Genomic DNA, 14,348 nt, shown 5'->3' with positions numbered 1-14,348 from the left:
CTTTTTCCCTCTGCTGTTAAACAGAGAGCAATAATGGACTTGCATCAACAGTATGGAGGCTTATTGGTTAAGGGTAGTAATCCTCCATGCACTCTTTTCCTCATTGCCATCCTCATTGCCATCCTCATTGCCATCCTCTAGCCTTTACAGATCCACAGTGTTTATCCCATGTCCCTTTGAAATCCTTCACAGTTTTTGTCTTCACCACCTCCTCCGGAAGGGCATTCCAGGCATCCACCACTCTCTCTGTGAAGAAATATTTCCTGATGTTGGTTCTGAGTCTTCCTCCCTGGAGTTTCATTTCATGACCCCTAGTTCTACTGATTTCTTTCCAACGGAAAAGGTTTGTTGTTGATTGTGAATCATTAAAACCTTTCAGGTATCTGAAGTTCTGTATCATTTTTCCCCTGCATCTCCTCTCCTTGAGGGTATACATATTTAGGTCCTTCAACCTCTCCTCATAAGTCTTTTGATGGAGATCCCCCACCAGTTTTGTCGCCCTTTTCTGGATCGCCTCCATCCTGTCTCTGTCCTTTTTGAGATACGGTCTCTAGAACTGAACATGATACTCCAGGTGAGGCCTCACCAAGGGCCTGTACAAGGGGATTATTACCTCCTTTTTCTTATTGGTTATTCCTCTCTCTATGCAGCCCAGCATTCTTCTGGTTTTAGCTATCGCCTTGTCACATTGCTTCGCCATCTTCAGATAGCTAGACGCTGTCACCCCAAGGTCTCTCTCTTGTTCTGTGCACAACAGCCCTTCACTTCCCATCACTTACAACTCTTTTGGATGACCACACCCCATGTGCATGACTCTGCACTTCTTGGCATTGAATCCCAGCTGCCTTATCTTCGACCACTCTTCCAGCTTTCTTAAATCACTTCTCATTCTCTCCACTCCTTCCAGTGTGTCGACTCTGCTATCATTTTCTTATATTCTGCAAATTCCATGATTATGATAAATGCAGATTACATCAATCCATACATAATAAACATTTAAAAATAATCTAACCTAACATAAAACTTTCATTATTAAAAATAACAAAATCTGGTACAGCAGTCCAAACACTAGTAACAGTTCAGCCCCTATCCAAATGCTTGCATAAGTAATGAGGCTTTTATCTTTTTCCTAAATACCAGGTAATAATCTGTGTACATAAATCATCTAGCAGTGCATTCCATAAACTTAAAGCTGTGGCTGAAAATGCTTTAGATCTAGTCTCCTGTAGTTTAATTTCATGAAGAGATGCAATCGCATACACATTTTTTTTTTCAGGGGAATGCAAAATTCATCTTGGTTCATGTGCCTTGCTTCCCAAGCAATGTTCCCCATCGTAATAGTGAATTTTATATATCAAAGTATAGATCTTAACTCTCTGCTGTGTGGGGAGCCAATGCAACTCCTTTAAACTTGGAGAAGTGTTATCGCACCTTTTTTTTTTTTACTCCTGTTATCAGTCTTGCAGCTAAGTTTTACATCAGTTGTAGTACTTTGATCAAGACCTTTGGAGTCTCAAGATAAAGAACATTACAATAATCTAGCATGCTTAAAACTATGGCGTGCAGAACCCCTCTAAAACCAGAACCAGATAGGAAAGGTTTCAAGTACCTTAATAAGCGAAGGTTAAACATTTTGGATTTTGCCACCATTCATACTTGTGACTTGAATGTGAGTTTAGAGTCTCTGATGAATCTGAGATTCTGTATCTCTGCAGTAGATACTGACAGTTCTACAATTTCCAAACTTAATTTCTACTGTAGTAAAATCTTTTCCATTTCTTAAAATGTTTTCCTAAGATTTAAAAACTAAACAATTTTTTTTTTTTTTTTTTAACTGTTTGTTTGTTCATTTATGAGCGTTTGATATTCTGCCTTTTCCCAAAGTTGGTCTCAAGACGGATTACAATACATTTAAATGAACAGAGGGATTAGAACATCTCACAACTGAATTAGAATTTGTGTCAGGGGCAGCAGCGATTTGAACCTGCAGCCTTGGTGTTCCAAGACCAGGGGATCTTGCAGTGAAGCCACAGGGACTCTTGTCAGCAGGAATCCTCTAGTAAATGTCAAGTGAAGCAGAGTTAGGGAGACCCCACCTCTGAAGGCTCCCTATTGGACCAGCATTAGGTGTGACTGTAATAGCTGTATATATGGAACACCAGGCTGCCACACCTTTGCTGGTCCAGCCGTCAATACTGTTTTTACTCTGTTCCTGGTTCCTACTCTCATCTTGGCCTTTGACTGCGCTCCTGCTTCTTGCTGCGGTCTTGGCTTTCAGTTGCACACCTGCTTCCTGCTCCACACCTGATCTTCAGTCCATTCTGGCTCCTGTTCTGCTGTGTAAGGCCTGGTGGCCTCCTGCACACAAGAGCTCAACCTGTGGCCTGTGAAAGCTGCCTTAGGTGGAAGACCACATGGCCTCTCAAGGTGTGCCTTTGCTTAGCCACTGCACCTTTCCTCCGTCCTCAGCAGAGCAGTCTGTGACAATTTGCAATTAATGAAGCATTGGGATCCAATATAGGAAATCCATTTGTGAATAGTTTCAAGACCCAGTTGTATCCCTTTTGTGTTTAACACAGTCCTTCGTAGAGGGTTCAGAAAGTTGAGTTGAAGAGAGAGCCTGACTGAAAAGCCATGCCGTAGCTGCTTTTTCCTGAACTTAAGATAGTATGGCTACAGGTGTTGGTGGTACTTTGTTCCAGATTTATGATACATAACAGCTGAAAGCATGCAGTCTTGTGCAGGACAATCTGGCAATGGTCAGATGAGGAGAGGAAAGAAGAGCCATTTTGGTAGACTGGAGTTCCCTTGAGGACATGTAACGGGAGAGACATTGAGAGAGGTATTCAGGGGCCTGTATATTCAAGCATTTGAAGACACATTTGTCTTAAATTTTATCCTGCTTTCTACTGGAAGCCAGTGAAAATGATGTGGAATGGGCTTGATATGATCAGTTGCTTTTGCACCTACCAGAATTCTCGTAGTAATTTTTAGGAGCCGGGGCACTTCACACTGTGACATGGCTGATGATTGATTAATGCATGGATTACAGAGCAAAATTGTGTTTATCGAGGAAATTTATGTAGTTGGCGGATCAAATGCGGATATATGAAGGAAGATCTTACTACTCTGGAAATTAGGGATTCTATTGTAAGATTTTGGTCGCATTGATCCCCAGACTTCAGTACTGATTCCTTAGAATATAAGGCAGAACCTATAGTGAGGGAAGTGATTTTAGGGGGGTGACCTTGGAGTTCTAATTTAGATGTGTTTACTGATCCATTGGGCTACCCTCTGTAAGACAGTTTTTGAGATTGGTAATGGATGAAGTTTGGTCAGGTTCCATTTTGATGCAAATTTGGATGTCATCTGCAACTAGGTGACACTAGATATTGAAGGACTGGATGAGATCACGAATAAGGATGTGTGTAGATGTTGAAAAGTATTAAGGAGAATACTGAGCACTTGCGCACTCCACAAGTGAGCTTTCTAAGCAGGATGCTTTGTTGGTCCACATAAACAATTGCATTCTGTTAACAAGGAATGATTCAACCACTTTAGGGTAGTGCCATTGATGCCTATGTCCTTGAGTCACTGGATCAACTATGGTATCAACCATATCATAGGTGGCTGAGTGATCAAGTATGACAATGGGAAAGCCACCCCCTTCATCCTCGTGGAGATGTATACTGCTTGCGATGGCTAACAGAACCAATTTTGTACCATGATCTTTCCTCAACCTGGATTGGTACTATTGTAGGATATTGTACTCTTCTAGGAAATCTAAGAGTTGGAGGTAAACTAATTTTTCCACCACCTTGGATGTTGGACTATCATTATTAGCAAAATCCCCAAAAAATTGTATGTAATCAGGATAAATATAGAACTCAACACCAAGGGATGTTAATGCTTCTATAAGAGGTTGCAAAAAAAATATTAAAAAGTGGATGATAAGGCTGAGCCTTGTGGTACTCCTATCATTAAAAACTTCCATGACAAACAAATTGTCTCCTATCTGTTAAAAACTGAGAGCCACTCTAAAACTGTATTCCCTAATCCCAGCATTCTCAAGCACGTAATCAATAAGTCATGTATAACACAAGCAAATGCTGCTGAAACATCTAGCACAACCTGCAGTACTGACCTCCCTTGATCTAACTCACAATGAAGAGAATCCATTAAGGAAACTAATAATACCTTTTGTCCCTCTAGACCAGTGTTTCCCAATCAGTGTGCCATGAGACCTGATCAGGTGTGCCTCGGAAAAGTCACCATTGCCTGATGTTCAGATCCTCATCAGCACCTGGGCTCTGTTTTCAGCCCTTTGCTGCAGCAAGAGACAGCAGCTGTGGCTCTTAAAGATACAGTGGCTCGTTTTTGAGAATATGTATGAACATGTATGCCTCTTCCTAGCTGCAGCATGAGCCCTGCAGTATGGTAATTAATGGACAGCGCCGTGGCATGGATAGGCAGGCCTCACTTTGTGCAACACACACATTGCACGTGGTACCTCCTCTTCTTTCTCCCTCTTAAGCCTTCTCCTTTGAGTCCTTCCAGCCTTTTGTCTTATCCCCATGCTGAATGAGACTAGAACAGCATGCACAGAGTGTTGAACAGCAATAAGAGGAGCTTTGGAAACCGCATGCAGCAGCCAAGGTAACTACCTTCGCCAGTTGCCTGTACCACATCGACTTGTCTCTTCCCTGAGCATATAGAGGGAGCTGGTCCACTGTGATGGATTAATATGTCTCTTCACCCCATCTCTCCCTTTATATTACAATTCCAAAGAAAGACTAGTTCAGGGAGTCTCAAATCTGTCCCGGGGACCCCACAGAAGCCAGGTTTTCAGAATATCCACCATGAATATACATGAGATAAATTAGCATACCATGGAGATGTAGTATATGCAAATTTATTGTGGATATCCTGAAAACCTGATTGACTTTGGGATCCCCAGGACAGGTTTGGGAAGCTTTGGACTAGTGGGACTTTCAGTGCTTCCATAGCTGTTCCTTTGGTCATAAAGCTCCTCTTCATATTTGCACTGCCTGCTCAGTGGAGGCTGCTGTGCCACACAATGTTTTGCTAATGTGAGGCTGCCTTGGGCTTGAAAAAATTGGAAAATACTGCTCTTGACCCCAGGGGTAGACAACTCTGGTCCTTTAGTACCACAGACAGGCCTGGTTTTTTAGGAATCCACAATGAATATGCATGAGGTATATTTACGTGAGTTGCCTCCATCGTATGCTTATATATCTCATGCACATTCATTGTGTATGTCCCAAAATCCAGACCTGTTTGTGGCACGTTAGGACTGGAATTTAGTACCCCTGCTCTAGACTTTCCAAACCCATACTGAAAAAGACTCTGGACTCCATGCTCCTTCCATCTAAGTAAATAATCCCACTTCTCTAATAGTCTGCTTAATGTAGGAAGATTATAGAGTGGTCTGTAATTTGCTTTATCTGTTTTAGAGCCAGATGAATTTTTCAACACAGATCTAACTATTGCCTGTTTTAACTCTCTTGGAACTATAATCTCACATGATGAAGCATTGAAAATTTTTATCAAAGGATCATAGATTTTTAAGCTTTGAATGATCCAAAATGGACATGGGTCTGCTGAACAGTAGGCAGACTAACTGTGAAATTTAAGGAAGTAAATATCATCCAATTTTATAAAACAAATTTAGTTCAATTCACATTTTAATAGTTCCCTATCAGGTTCATGGTCGGGATTTATTTGTGATTTTACCTCAGAAATTCACCAACTCTTCACTATTAATTACCATGTCTTGAAATAGACAACTGAGTTAAAAGATTCCAAATTATCCCTGTCAACTGAAAAGCAGTTGGTTAATACCAAAAAACCCCCATACTTTGAAATGTGTGTATGCCTATGCTAGAAGTCTAAGAAGTAAGATGGGAGAAGTAGAGAAAATTGACATCTCAGAGACCTGGTGGAAGTAAGATAACCAGTGGGAGAGTGCTATACCAGGGTACAAATTATACCACTTGGGTGCGGGATAGCACGTTATGATCGGGATGGCATAGAGTTCAGCAGGATGAAGATCTTTCAAAAGACTAATGCCCGGATTTTAAAAGGCCTGCACGCGTCAATCCCCAGTACGTGTAGAAGTGCAGGGCCTCGCCAGAGGGCGGGGCGGGACGGAGGGCCAGCCAGGACAGCGGCCATTAGCCACTGCCCGGGAAAGCTTGTGCCGGCAGCCAGCCAGTGCGCAGAAATTACTTCTGCTCCCAAGGAGCAGCAAGTAATAAAATAAAAAAATTTAAGGCCAGATAGTTAAGCTTTAGGGGGTGGGGAGGAGAGGGAAGGAGACGGAAGGTTCGGCAGGGGTTTAGGGAAGTTCCTTCCCAGTCCGCTCCTTAATTGGAGCGAACTGGGGGAGGCCCAAATGCATGACCGCGCAGAGTTTGCATAAATTCACCCCCCCTTGCGCGCGCTGCCCACACATGCGCACGTGGATTATAAAATCTGGCGCATGTGCGCACGACTACCCAATTTTTATAACATGCATGCGCCGGCTCGCACATGTCATAAAATCGGCATGTCCATGTGCATGCACCGGGAACTGTTTGCACATGGATGCGCGCAAATTTATAAAATCTGCCCTTAAACTCGGGACCAATGGGTTTATGCTCCCTTGCCAGCAGATGGAGACGGAGCAAGCTGATGTCACAGTATACATAACCCTGCAGTGACTCCAGATCAATCAATTTTTGAATGGCATCCACCACTGGGGAAAAAACAAGAGGCTTTCTTTAAGGAAACATTTGAGAAAGGAAGTTCCCTTGTCCTCTTTGGCCTGGTTGGTACTCACGATAGATGCAAGTCTCCAGAGTTGGGGGGCTCACTGTCTGGAGTTAACGACGAGAAGGCACACTGGCGCTTCCTGATGACGTCGGAGGCCCGGGACATTTAAACACTGGTTCCACACTTGATCAGCCTCTCGGCAACAGGTGTGCCAGGTGTCTGCAGTTGGAGGGCATTGCTTCTGCGGCCCTGTCTCCTGCCGTGCCATTCCTGGTTCCAGCTGCTCCTTGCTTCGTTCCTGCGTATTCTATCCCTGTCTCTGCCCTCCTGCCCAGCTGTTCTCGTCTTCCATCCTGGTCTGACTTCTCTGCCTCAATCTAGGCCCAGATCTCGTCTTTTTGCTTTCTGCTCCCTGCCTCGACCATTGCCTGCACCTTGACCCACTGCCACTTGTCTGCCCAGAAACTGGCTCCAGTCTGCAGACCCCTGGAACCCAAGGACTCAACCTGTGGTGGAGGGGGCTAATCTAGGTGAAGACATTTTGCTCCTGGTGCTAGCTGGTGGGGGACATCTGCTACCCACTGTCAGGGCCTGACCAGTACCCTACAGAGGCCTATGGCTCACATTCCTACATTCGTGACAAGGTCCATGGAGCCCAGCATTCTGCCTCCGACAGTGGCCAGTCTGGGTCACAAGTACCCGGCAGATCCCCAATAGTTGATCTACTTCTTGTATCTCACTCCCTGGGATAAGCCTGGCTAATTGTTAATGGACTTTTCCTTCAGGAACTTGGTCCAACTCTATTTTGAACCCCACTGTGCTAGTTGTTTTGACCTCGTCCTCCGGCAGCAGATTCCACAGCTTGATTGTGTGTCTTGTTTTAGAATTTTTTTCTCTCTTTTCTTTTTTTTTAACTTGGAATTTTTCATTTATTGTCTGCTTTGAAGCAAGTAGTTAGAAGCCTTTTCCCTGTAACTTCCCAGTGTGATGTGAGGGAACATCAAACTGGTGAGGTATTGATGCACTTGAGACTTCTTAAGTTGAATTTGAGATAGAAAATAATAGTTGAAAGCAGGCAGGAAGACCAGGCAGACTCAAATAACTTTTTTTTTTTTTTTTTTTTTTTATTGCAAATGAAATAGCTCTGGGTTAAATTCCAGTTCATGTAAAACTTGAGATTAGTTAATTTGCAGCAGGGTAGGTTCACTTGTCTTGAAGCCTGTCTGCAGAGCGCCTGGGGCGTGCGGACAAGCAGGCGAGCGACACCTGGGAGTATTTTGTAGTAACACAGTCCTGAGCAGATGATGACCGAAACAGACCAAGCGGCCCATCCAGTCTGCCCAGCTATAAAAACAAGCATACATAATGAACAGTGACGCGTGCTAAGCACGTATCCCGGCCGCCATCTATAGAGCGTGACCACTTGTGAGGTATCCCTCCCTATCCAGGACACTTAATATGGGTGTGAAAGGCTTAAGGGTAGCCCCAAGGGAGCTGTGAGCATTTCATTCATTTTTAAAATTTATGCTGCTTTTCCAGTGAAAGCTCAGAGCGGTTTCAGTTGGTTTTTTTCAGTTTGCCTCTTTATACCTTTTGCTAAACTGTTCTCTCACCGTTTTGTGTTTTTAAATTTTTTCTCCAGCACATGCCAGCCTGGCACCGCTCCCTCTGGTTTGTCTCTCTTCAGTCTCCAGAGGAGGAGAATTTGAATGCTAGCTGGTGCCAAGTAATGCAATACACAGTTCCAAAAATGACACTCTCTCTTTTTTAAGAATTTGATAAATATATCATCTTTTAGGAATTTGGAGTGCATATAATAGTCGCTAGGATTGATCACATGCAGTAAATGTAAGATGCAGCCAGATCTCTCTGGATTTCCATTGGAATATTTAAGTTTCACTGACCTCGCACTTATTGAATGTCTTCTGCTCTTATTATATTCTGACTTGGTTTTATTTTACTTTGCTTTGGCAGGAAGAAGAAATGTTTCGCCCAAATATGTTTTTTCTTCTTTTGCTCCCTCCCATTATATTTGAGTCTGGCTATTCCTTGCACAAGGTAAGGCAGGGCAAAAATATGGACAGAGGGATGTTTTGGGTAGCAGTGGGTTTTTCTCTTAAAGTAAATAATTACAGAAGCTCTTGGACTGATGTGGTGGTAACGGTGCTAAAACGCCTAGCCCCGAGGTCACAAGTTCACGATGGTTGATGTCTCATCCCAATGCACTATATATTTGTGGCAGGGCAGGAATTTATATGCCAGTTAGAGGGTTGTTATTTCAGTATATTTTTTGCCAGTTCAAATTTAGTAAATGAGCCTGCAGTTAACAGTTATAATCTTGCAAGTCCAAATTTGTGCAAGTGGAGCAATCTTCAGCTTATTAACACTTCTTGACTGAACTGTGCAGTGGTATCATGGGAATTCAGACTAGAAAGCAGAGATTTATTTAGTGTCCATTTGGTGGCACCTACAGTATTAAACCTCAAAAAACAAGGTTAGTCACTTTTTATAGCTGATTTAATTGGGATTAAGCACATAGTTGCCGATCCTTTCTTTGGAGAATTTTTATCTGAGTAAGATTTATACTTATTCCAAGTTCCCCCTTCCCAAACACATTTTGAGGGTAACGTAGAACGCTTCCTCTAAACTCTCTCTGCTAAGATCTTTTAGATGTTAAATGTGCGCACCCCAAAGTGTGTTTGGGAAGAGAGAGAATAGAATAGTCGCCTCATTTCTGATGGGAGACCTGCTGGATGATATTTGCCTCGCAGAAGGAAAAGCTAAACTGTTGGGAAGAACTGTGGTTTTTCAATTCCCCACCCACAGTGCAAACTTAGATCCAGCGCCCTTGAGAAGAGTGTATGTTCTGCACGGTTCAGCACAAAACGTTTTGTTACGAATGGGAGCGAGGAATAGCCTCGAGATGTGACCTCCAGAAGGATAATAGGAGCTGACCCAGAGATTTCACAGGAGACCAAATCTAGATTTTCCAGATAATGAGCAAATGCATTCTGGGGGATGATCTGGACATTAGGGGGGTTCACAGTAGACAGTTAAGAGGCTTGTATAATTTGGAGATGGTTATTCTTCGGGTTTTGGAACCTGCTGGGGGGTGCCACACTGCCAGTAGCATTGACTTTGCGCTGCCATCAATAGCTGCAGGTAGCGCAGTGGCTTTCCCCTCTTTTAGGCTCTGCTGTGTTACTGCTGCTACAGGCAGCAGTTGAATGTTGGTTTTGCCAGATGCTTAGAGCCTCCATTTGGCTTTGAAGCTTGCAAAATAATGAGCCCTGTGAAAACAAACTTTAGAAGGGACTTTTGTACACAAACAATAGCTGGCACATGGATTACGATATGTGAAAATGTGGTTACTCCAAGATCTATGTTTTGCTTAGAAAACAGGATCGACAGGGCTGGTTCGGTGGAAATATAGTTCAGCGCTGTGTGGCAAACCCGGGTTCAGTCCCCAGGCCAGGCCTCTGCTCCCCGGGCTTGACAAGGCTGAAGATGCTGCAGAGGCAGTATTCAAAGCCTTTGAAAGGCGGGAGACTTAGCCACTGATCACCGGTGACACCTGCTGGCTTGGGTGTGAGGTGCACTCGTACCGAGTTCCAGAATGAATGGCCCCTGGTTACGGACTGTCACCTGCAGTGGCTGGGCCAAGTGGGAGATTATAAAAATAAGAGGGAAAGCCCAGGTAGTTGCGAACGAAAGCCCATGGTACTCATTTCTGTTCTTGTCTTCACGCCCTCCCTTCTTTATAATTGTTTTACATTTCTGACAAAGGTAATGTATGCTTTTTAGTATAATTTGTTGATTGTTCTATGTAACGCTCACAGGCGAAGTTATGTTTTATTGTAAACCGGTGTGATTTGTATTTTATACAGGAATGTCGGTATATAAAAGTTAAAAATAAATAAGAATGGTGACTGAATTCAAAAAGACATGGGACAATCACAGAGGATCCCTAGCAGCTAAATGACAGCAGTGAAGGAAAGGGGTAACCTGGGTTAACTGGCTTAACCTGCAGAGATCAGCATTTGTAACTCTCATGGAGTGGTAGTTACTACCCTAAAAGAAAAAAAAATCTTTGCTGGGCAGGACGGATGGTCTCTTTCTGCCAGTGGTTACTACGAGACCGGGTCCAGTTTGTTAGTTACAGTATTGGACTGTGGGTTAAGCTGTTTGTTTGCACCTGTGCAGTTCCAGCAGAAATTTGCAAGCGAGCTTCTAATATCGAGATTTAATTTCGGTATGATAGGTTCATTGCAGGAAAGTCTTAATGCCTCCGGGTAAAAGATAATTAGATACTCTCTGAGTGAAGCAAGGAGAATAACTTAATCTGCCATTGACCGAACATTGGTCAAAGAAAAGATATGCAGTCAATAACGAGAAAGTAATGTATTAATTTCATACAGGTAATCATTGACTAATATATGGATGCTTGGATGTCTGTAGATTTTAGACAGGTTTCTATAATCTGTTCCTTTTCTCTTCTCTCTTTAGGGTAATTTCTTTCAGAACATAGGCTCTATCACTTTATTTGCTGTGTTTGGCACGGCAATATCCGCTTTCATTGTTGGAGGTGGAATTTATTTCCTGGGCCAGGTAAGGCAAGCTGCAGTTCCTTTCAACTTCTCCTTGATGGCAGGGGGGAGGAAGAGAGCAGGACGTGATCCCACCACGCAAAGGTGGGAAAATATGAACCAGTTAAGTCCGCTTTCAGCAGTCGGCAGAAGCACCTCTGAAGGAGAAGATTTGTGCAGCACCTTGAAACGAATACCAGTGCAGGATGCCAGACGACAAGAGGAAGATTGTGGCTGCTAAAACTGCATCGAGTTCTTTAAGGAGGCAACAAAAAAAGCAGTGGATCAGGGAAGTGCGGTAGACCTTGCCAGTAAGACTTTTGACGCTGTTTTGCGTAAATGACTGGCAAGCAAAGTGATGTAAATTGGGTTAGGAACTGGTTGAGCAGCAGAACGCAAAAAAAAAAAAGGGTGATGGTCATTGGAGTCCACTCCGCTGAATGCAGAGTGATCAGCGGGGTTCATCCGGGCTTGGTACTGGGACTGCTGCTCTTCAGTATCTGATTATTGGCATTGCTTGCATGAAAAAGATGCACTTTTTATTTTTTTGGACGACGATAAGATCTGCAACAGAATAGAAACACTGGAAAGGGTAGAAAAAAATGACGGGGAGTGTGGGGGGGGGGGGGGGGGGGGAAGGTCTTAAAAAAAAACCCCCAAAAACCTGAAGGGAAGAGTGGTCAAGGGTATGGAAAATGACATTCTTTGTCAAAAAGTATAAAATCCTGCATTTAGGATGCAAAAACCCTTTAGCAAAGTATCAGAAGGATGAGAAGTGGAAACTGTCAAACAAGAAAGTTATCTAGGAGTAACCATTTCAGATGACCTCAGAGCCAGCCGGTCAATATAATAAAGAAACTGGAAGAACTGGTGGGCTTGGTTGCATCAGGCAAGGTCTTATTAACAAGAAAAAGGAGGTGGTATAATGTCACTACAGGGGTCGCTTGTAAGATCTCGGCTTGAATAGTGCGTTCAGTTCTGGAGGCTGTGACTCCATGGGGACATTGAGAGGGAAGGAAGCAACGTAGAGAAGGGCTCTCAAAATGATCCAAGGCCGGTGACACGAACCCTACAAAGTAAAGCTTGAGACTGTACAAAATGTACTCTCTGAAGGAGGTAAGGAACGAGTGGACAAAATTACAAGTGTTCAAAGATTCGACAGGGCTTCAGCAAAGTATGAGAAGGCTGAGGAAATTCAAGGTCAAAGGAGTCATGAGCTGAAGCTGCAGGGAGGAGAAGACGTAGAGCAAGTAGGAGAGTGGTTGATGGCTGGAAGCGCCTACTGGCAGGGAGAGCAGCAACCAAAACCGACCCAGAGTTTAAAAAAAAATGCTTGGGACAGATGCAGAGCGCAGTGAGGGACAAGGGGGGGGGGGGGGGGGGGAAGAACTGAAAGAGAAGGTGATACTTAGGAGAGCAGCGTGGAGTGGAGAGTGGGTGAGGGGAGATGGTGTTGATTTGGGTAATGGGAATTTGTGTGCTCGTTGATTTATTAAAAAAAAAAAAAAAAAAAAGATATCTTGGGCTAGAGGGCTCAACTGTGTGCTGCCTGCCCTGTCTGTCCTTCAATGTTTATTTAATTTCTTTTTATACTTGTTTAAGTAGGCTATCAACAAAAGTTGCCCAAGGCGATGTACAACAAACATAGTATCTCTTCATACCTTCTATGCGCTTTATTTGATCTTTGTCTCTTGATTATATATGTCTTTGTTTATACAGACAAAAGTAAACACGTACAGTTTTCCTGCTGGTAGAAAAGCATTCTGTATTACAATGTGGTTTTTTTTTTTAAAGAGATGGCTGAAAATTCATTCAGTCTCTGTCTCAAACTTATCTCTGTTGAGACTAACTGGAGAAGCAGGGCCTGCAGTGTGAGGTTGCAAAGTTGTGCCGGTGTCCTTGTGAAACTTTAGAGAGCCCGTTTGTACGAGTGGAAAACTTTAACCGTAAAACTCCTCTGTCGGATATCAGTTCAGTGTAACCTTTTTTCATTCCTAGCGCTTGCTTGAGAATAATACAAATTCTCTCCTAATAAGCACTTGAATGTAAAGTGCTTTGTAGACAATTATGCGGTTATTGTAACTGGAGAGTTAGTAGGTTGTGATACCTCTCGGGGAGCAGCCATATTCTAACTGTGGAACCGGAGTGCTCTTGAATGCTCGTGTGTTACCACAGCTTTTTTTTGTTTTGTTTTGATTTTGGGAGGATGCCTTTTAAAGAGTAACAGCTTGCTGAGATTTCAGTTTTCTCCAGATCTGTTAGAAGTGCAGCGCTGCAGGTATTTTTAAATAATTTAAGCCCAGTGGATGGTAGCCTGATAGGGTAGGTGCCTCAGGAGCAAAGGGACATGAGCGCCCTGGACCAAAGGGCACGATGAAAAATTCCATAGGGCCACTATTATCTCCTTTATGTGATCAATTTGTCTTTTTTTTTTTTTTTTGCCCTGAAACTGGGAGAAACCTAGTGCGGAGAAGGTGATGAACCAACTGCGCAGGGGGCAGGGCCAACCGATGCCCCACGCACGGCCCAGCAGTGGTGCCCCCTCGGCCCTTCCACTGCTCAACTCACGAGACATTAAGACTCAATAAGTGCCGAAAGCGAAATAAAGAGAATTAAAAAATCACTTTTCTCCCAGACCAGACCCCATAACTAAATTAAAAAATATATATATTTTTAAATTGTATTTATGTAACACTAAATAGCAGTAAGCAATATAAGCAAATTATTTTCTCACAACTAGGGACCATCAGAAGAAATGCAAATTTTCCACACTCTGTGGGTGCCCCCCCTCCCCCATGGGGCCCTATGCAGGTGCTTGTTTTGCTTAATGGGTTAATCCAGGGCTGACAGGGGGTGACCCGGAGAAAGGTTTATGATGCGGCCTTTCTGACTGACCTTGCTGGAAATACCGTGGAATGTGTCAAAGCTGGCACTGATGCATACCAGAGCCATCATGGGGCCCACCCCCGCCCCTGATCCATGCCCCTT

At 43.5% G+C, this 14,348-nt stretch overlaps 1 protein-coding gene across 3 annotated transcripts in view; it reads left to right on the top strand.

Annotated features, from left to right (window-relative positions):
• Positions 1 to 14,348, top strand: part of SLC9A8 (solute carrier family 9 member A8) — a 220,172-nt gene that overhangs the window by 53,591 nt on the left and 152,233 nt on the right. For all 3 annotated transcript variants that reach the window (XM_029612295.1, XM_029612294.1, XM_029612296.1), the window contains 2 exons: positions 8,749 to 8,832; positions 11,281 to 11,382. In XM_029612295.1, the coding sequence (XP_029468155.1) occupies positions 8,749 to 8,832; positions 11,281 to 11,382 (186 nt within the window). The remainder of the gene's footprint in view (positions 1 to 8,748; positions 8,833 to 11,280; positions 11,383 to 14,348) is intronic.

Source organism: Rhinatrema bivittatum, chromosome 8, assembly GCF_901001135.1.
Source record: "Rhinatrema bivittatum chromosome 8, aRhiBiv1.1, whole genome shotgun sequence".
In the NCBI taxonomy this organism is placed as follows: domain Eukaryota; kingdom Metazoa; phylum Chordata; class Amphibia; order Gymnophiona; family Rhinatrematidae; genus Rhinatrema; species Rhinatrema bivittatum.
This window is presented reverse-complemented; position numbering and strand designations above follow the sequence as displayed.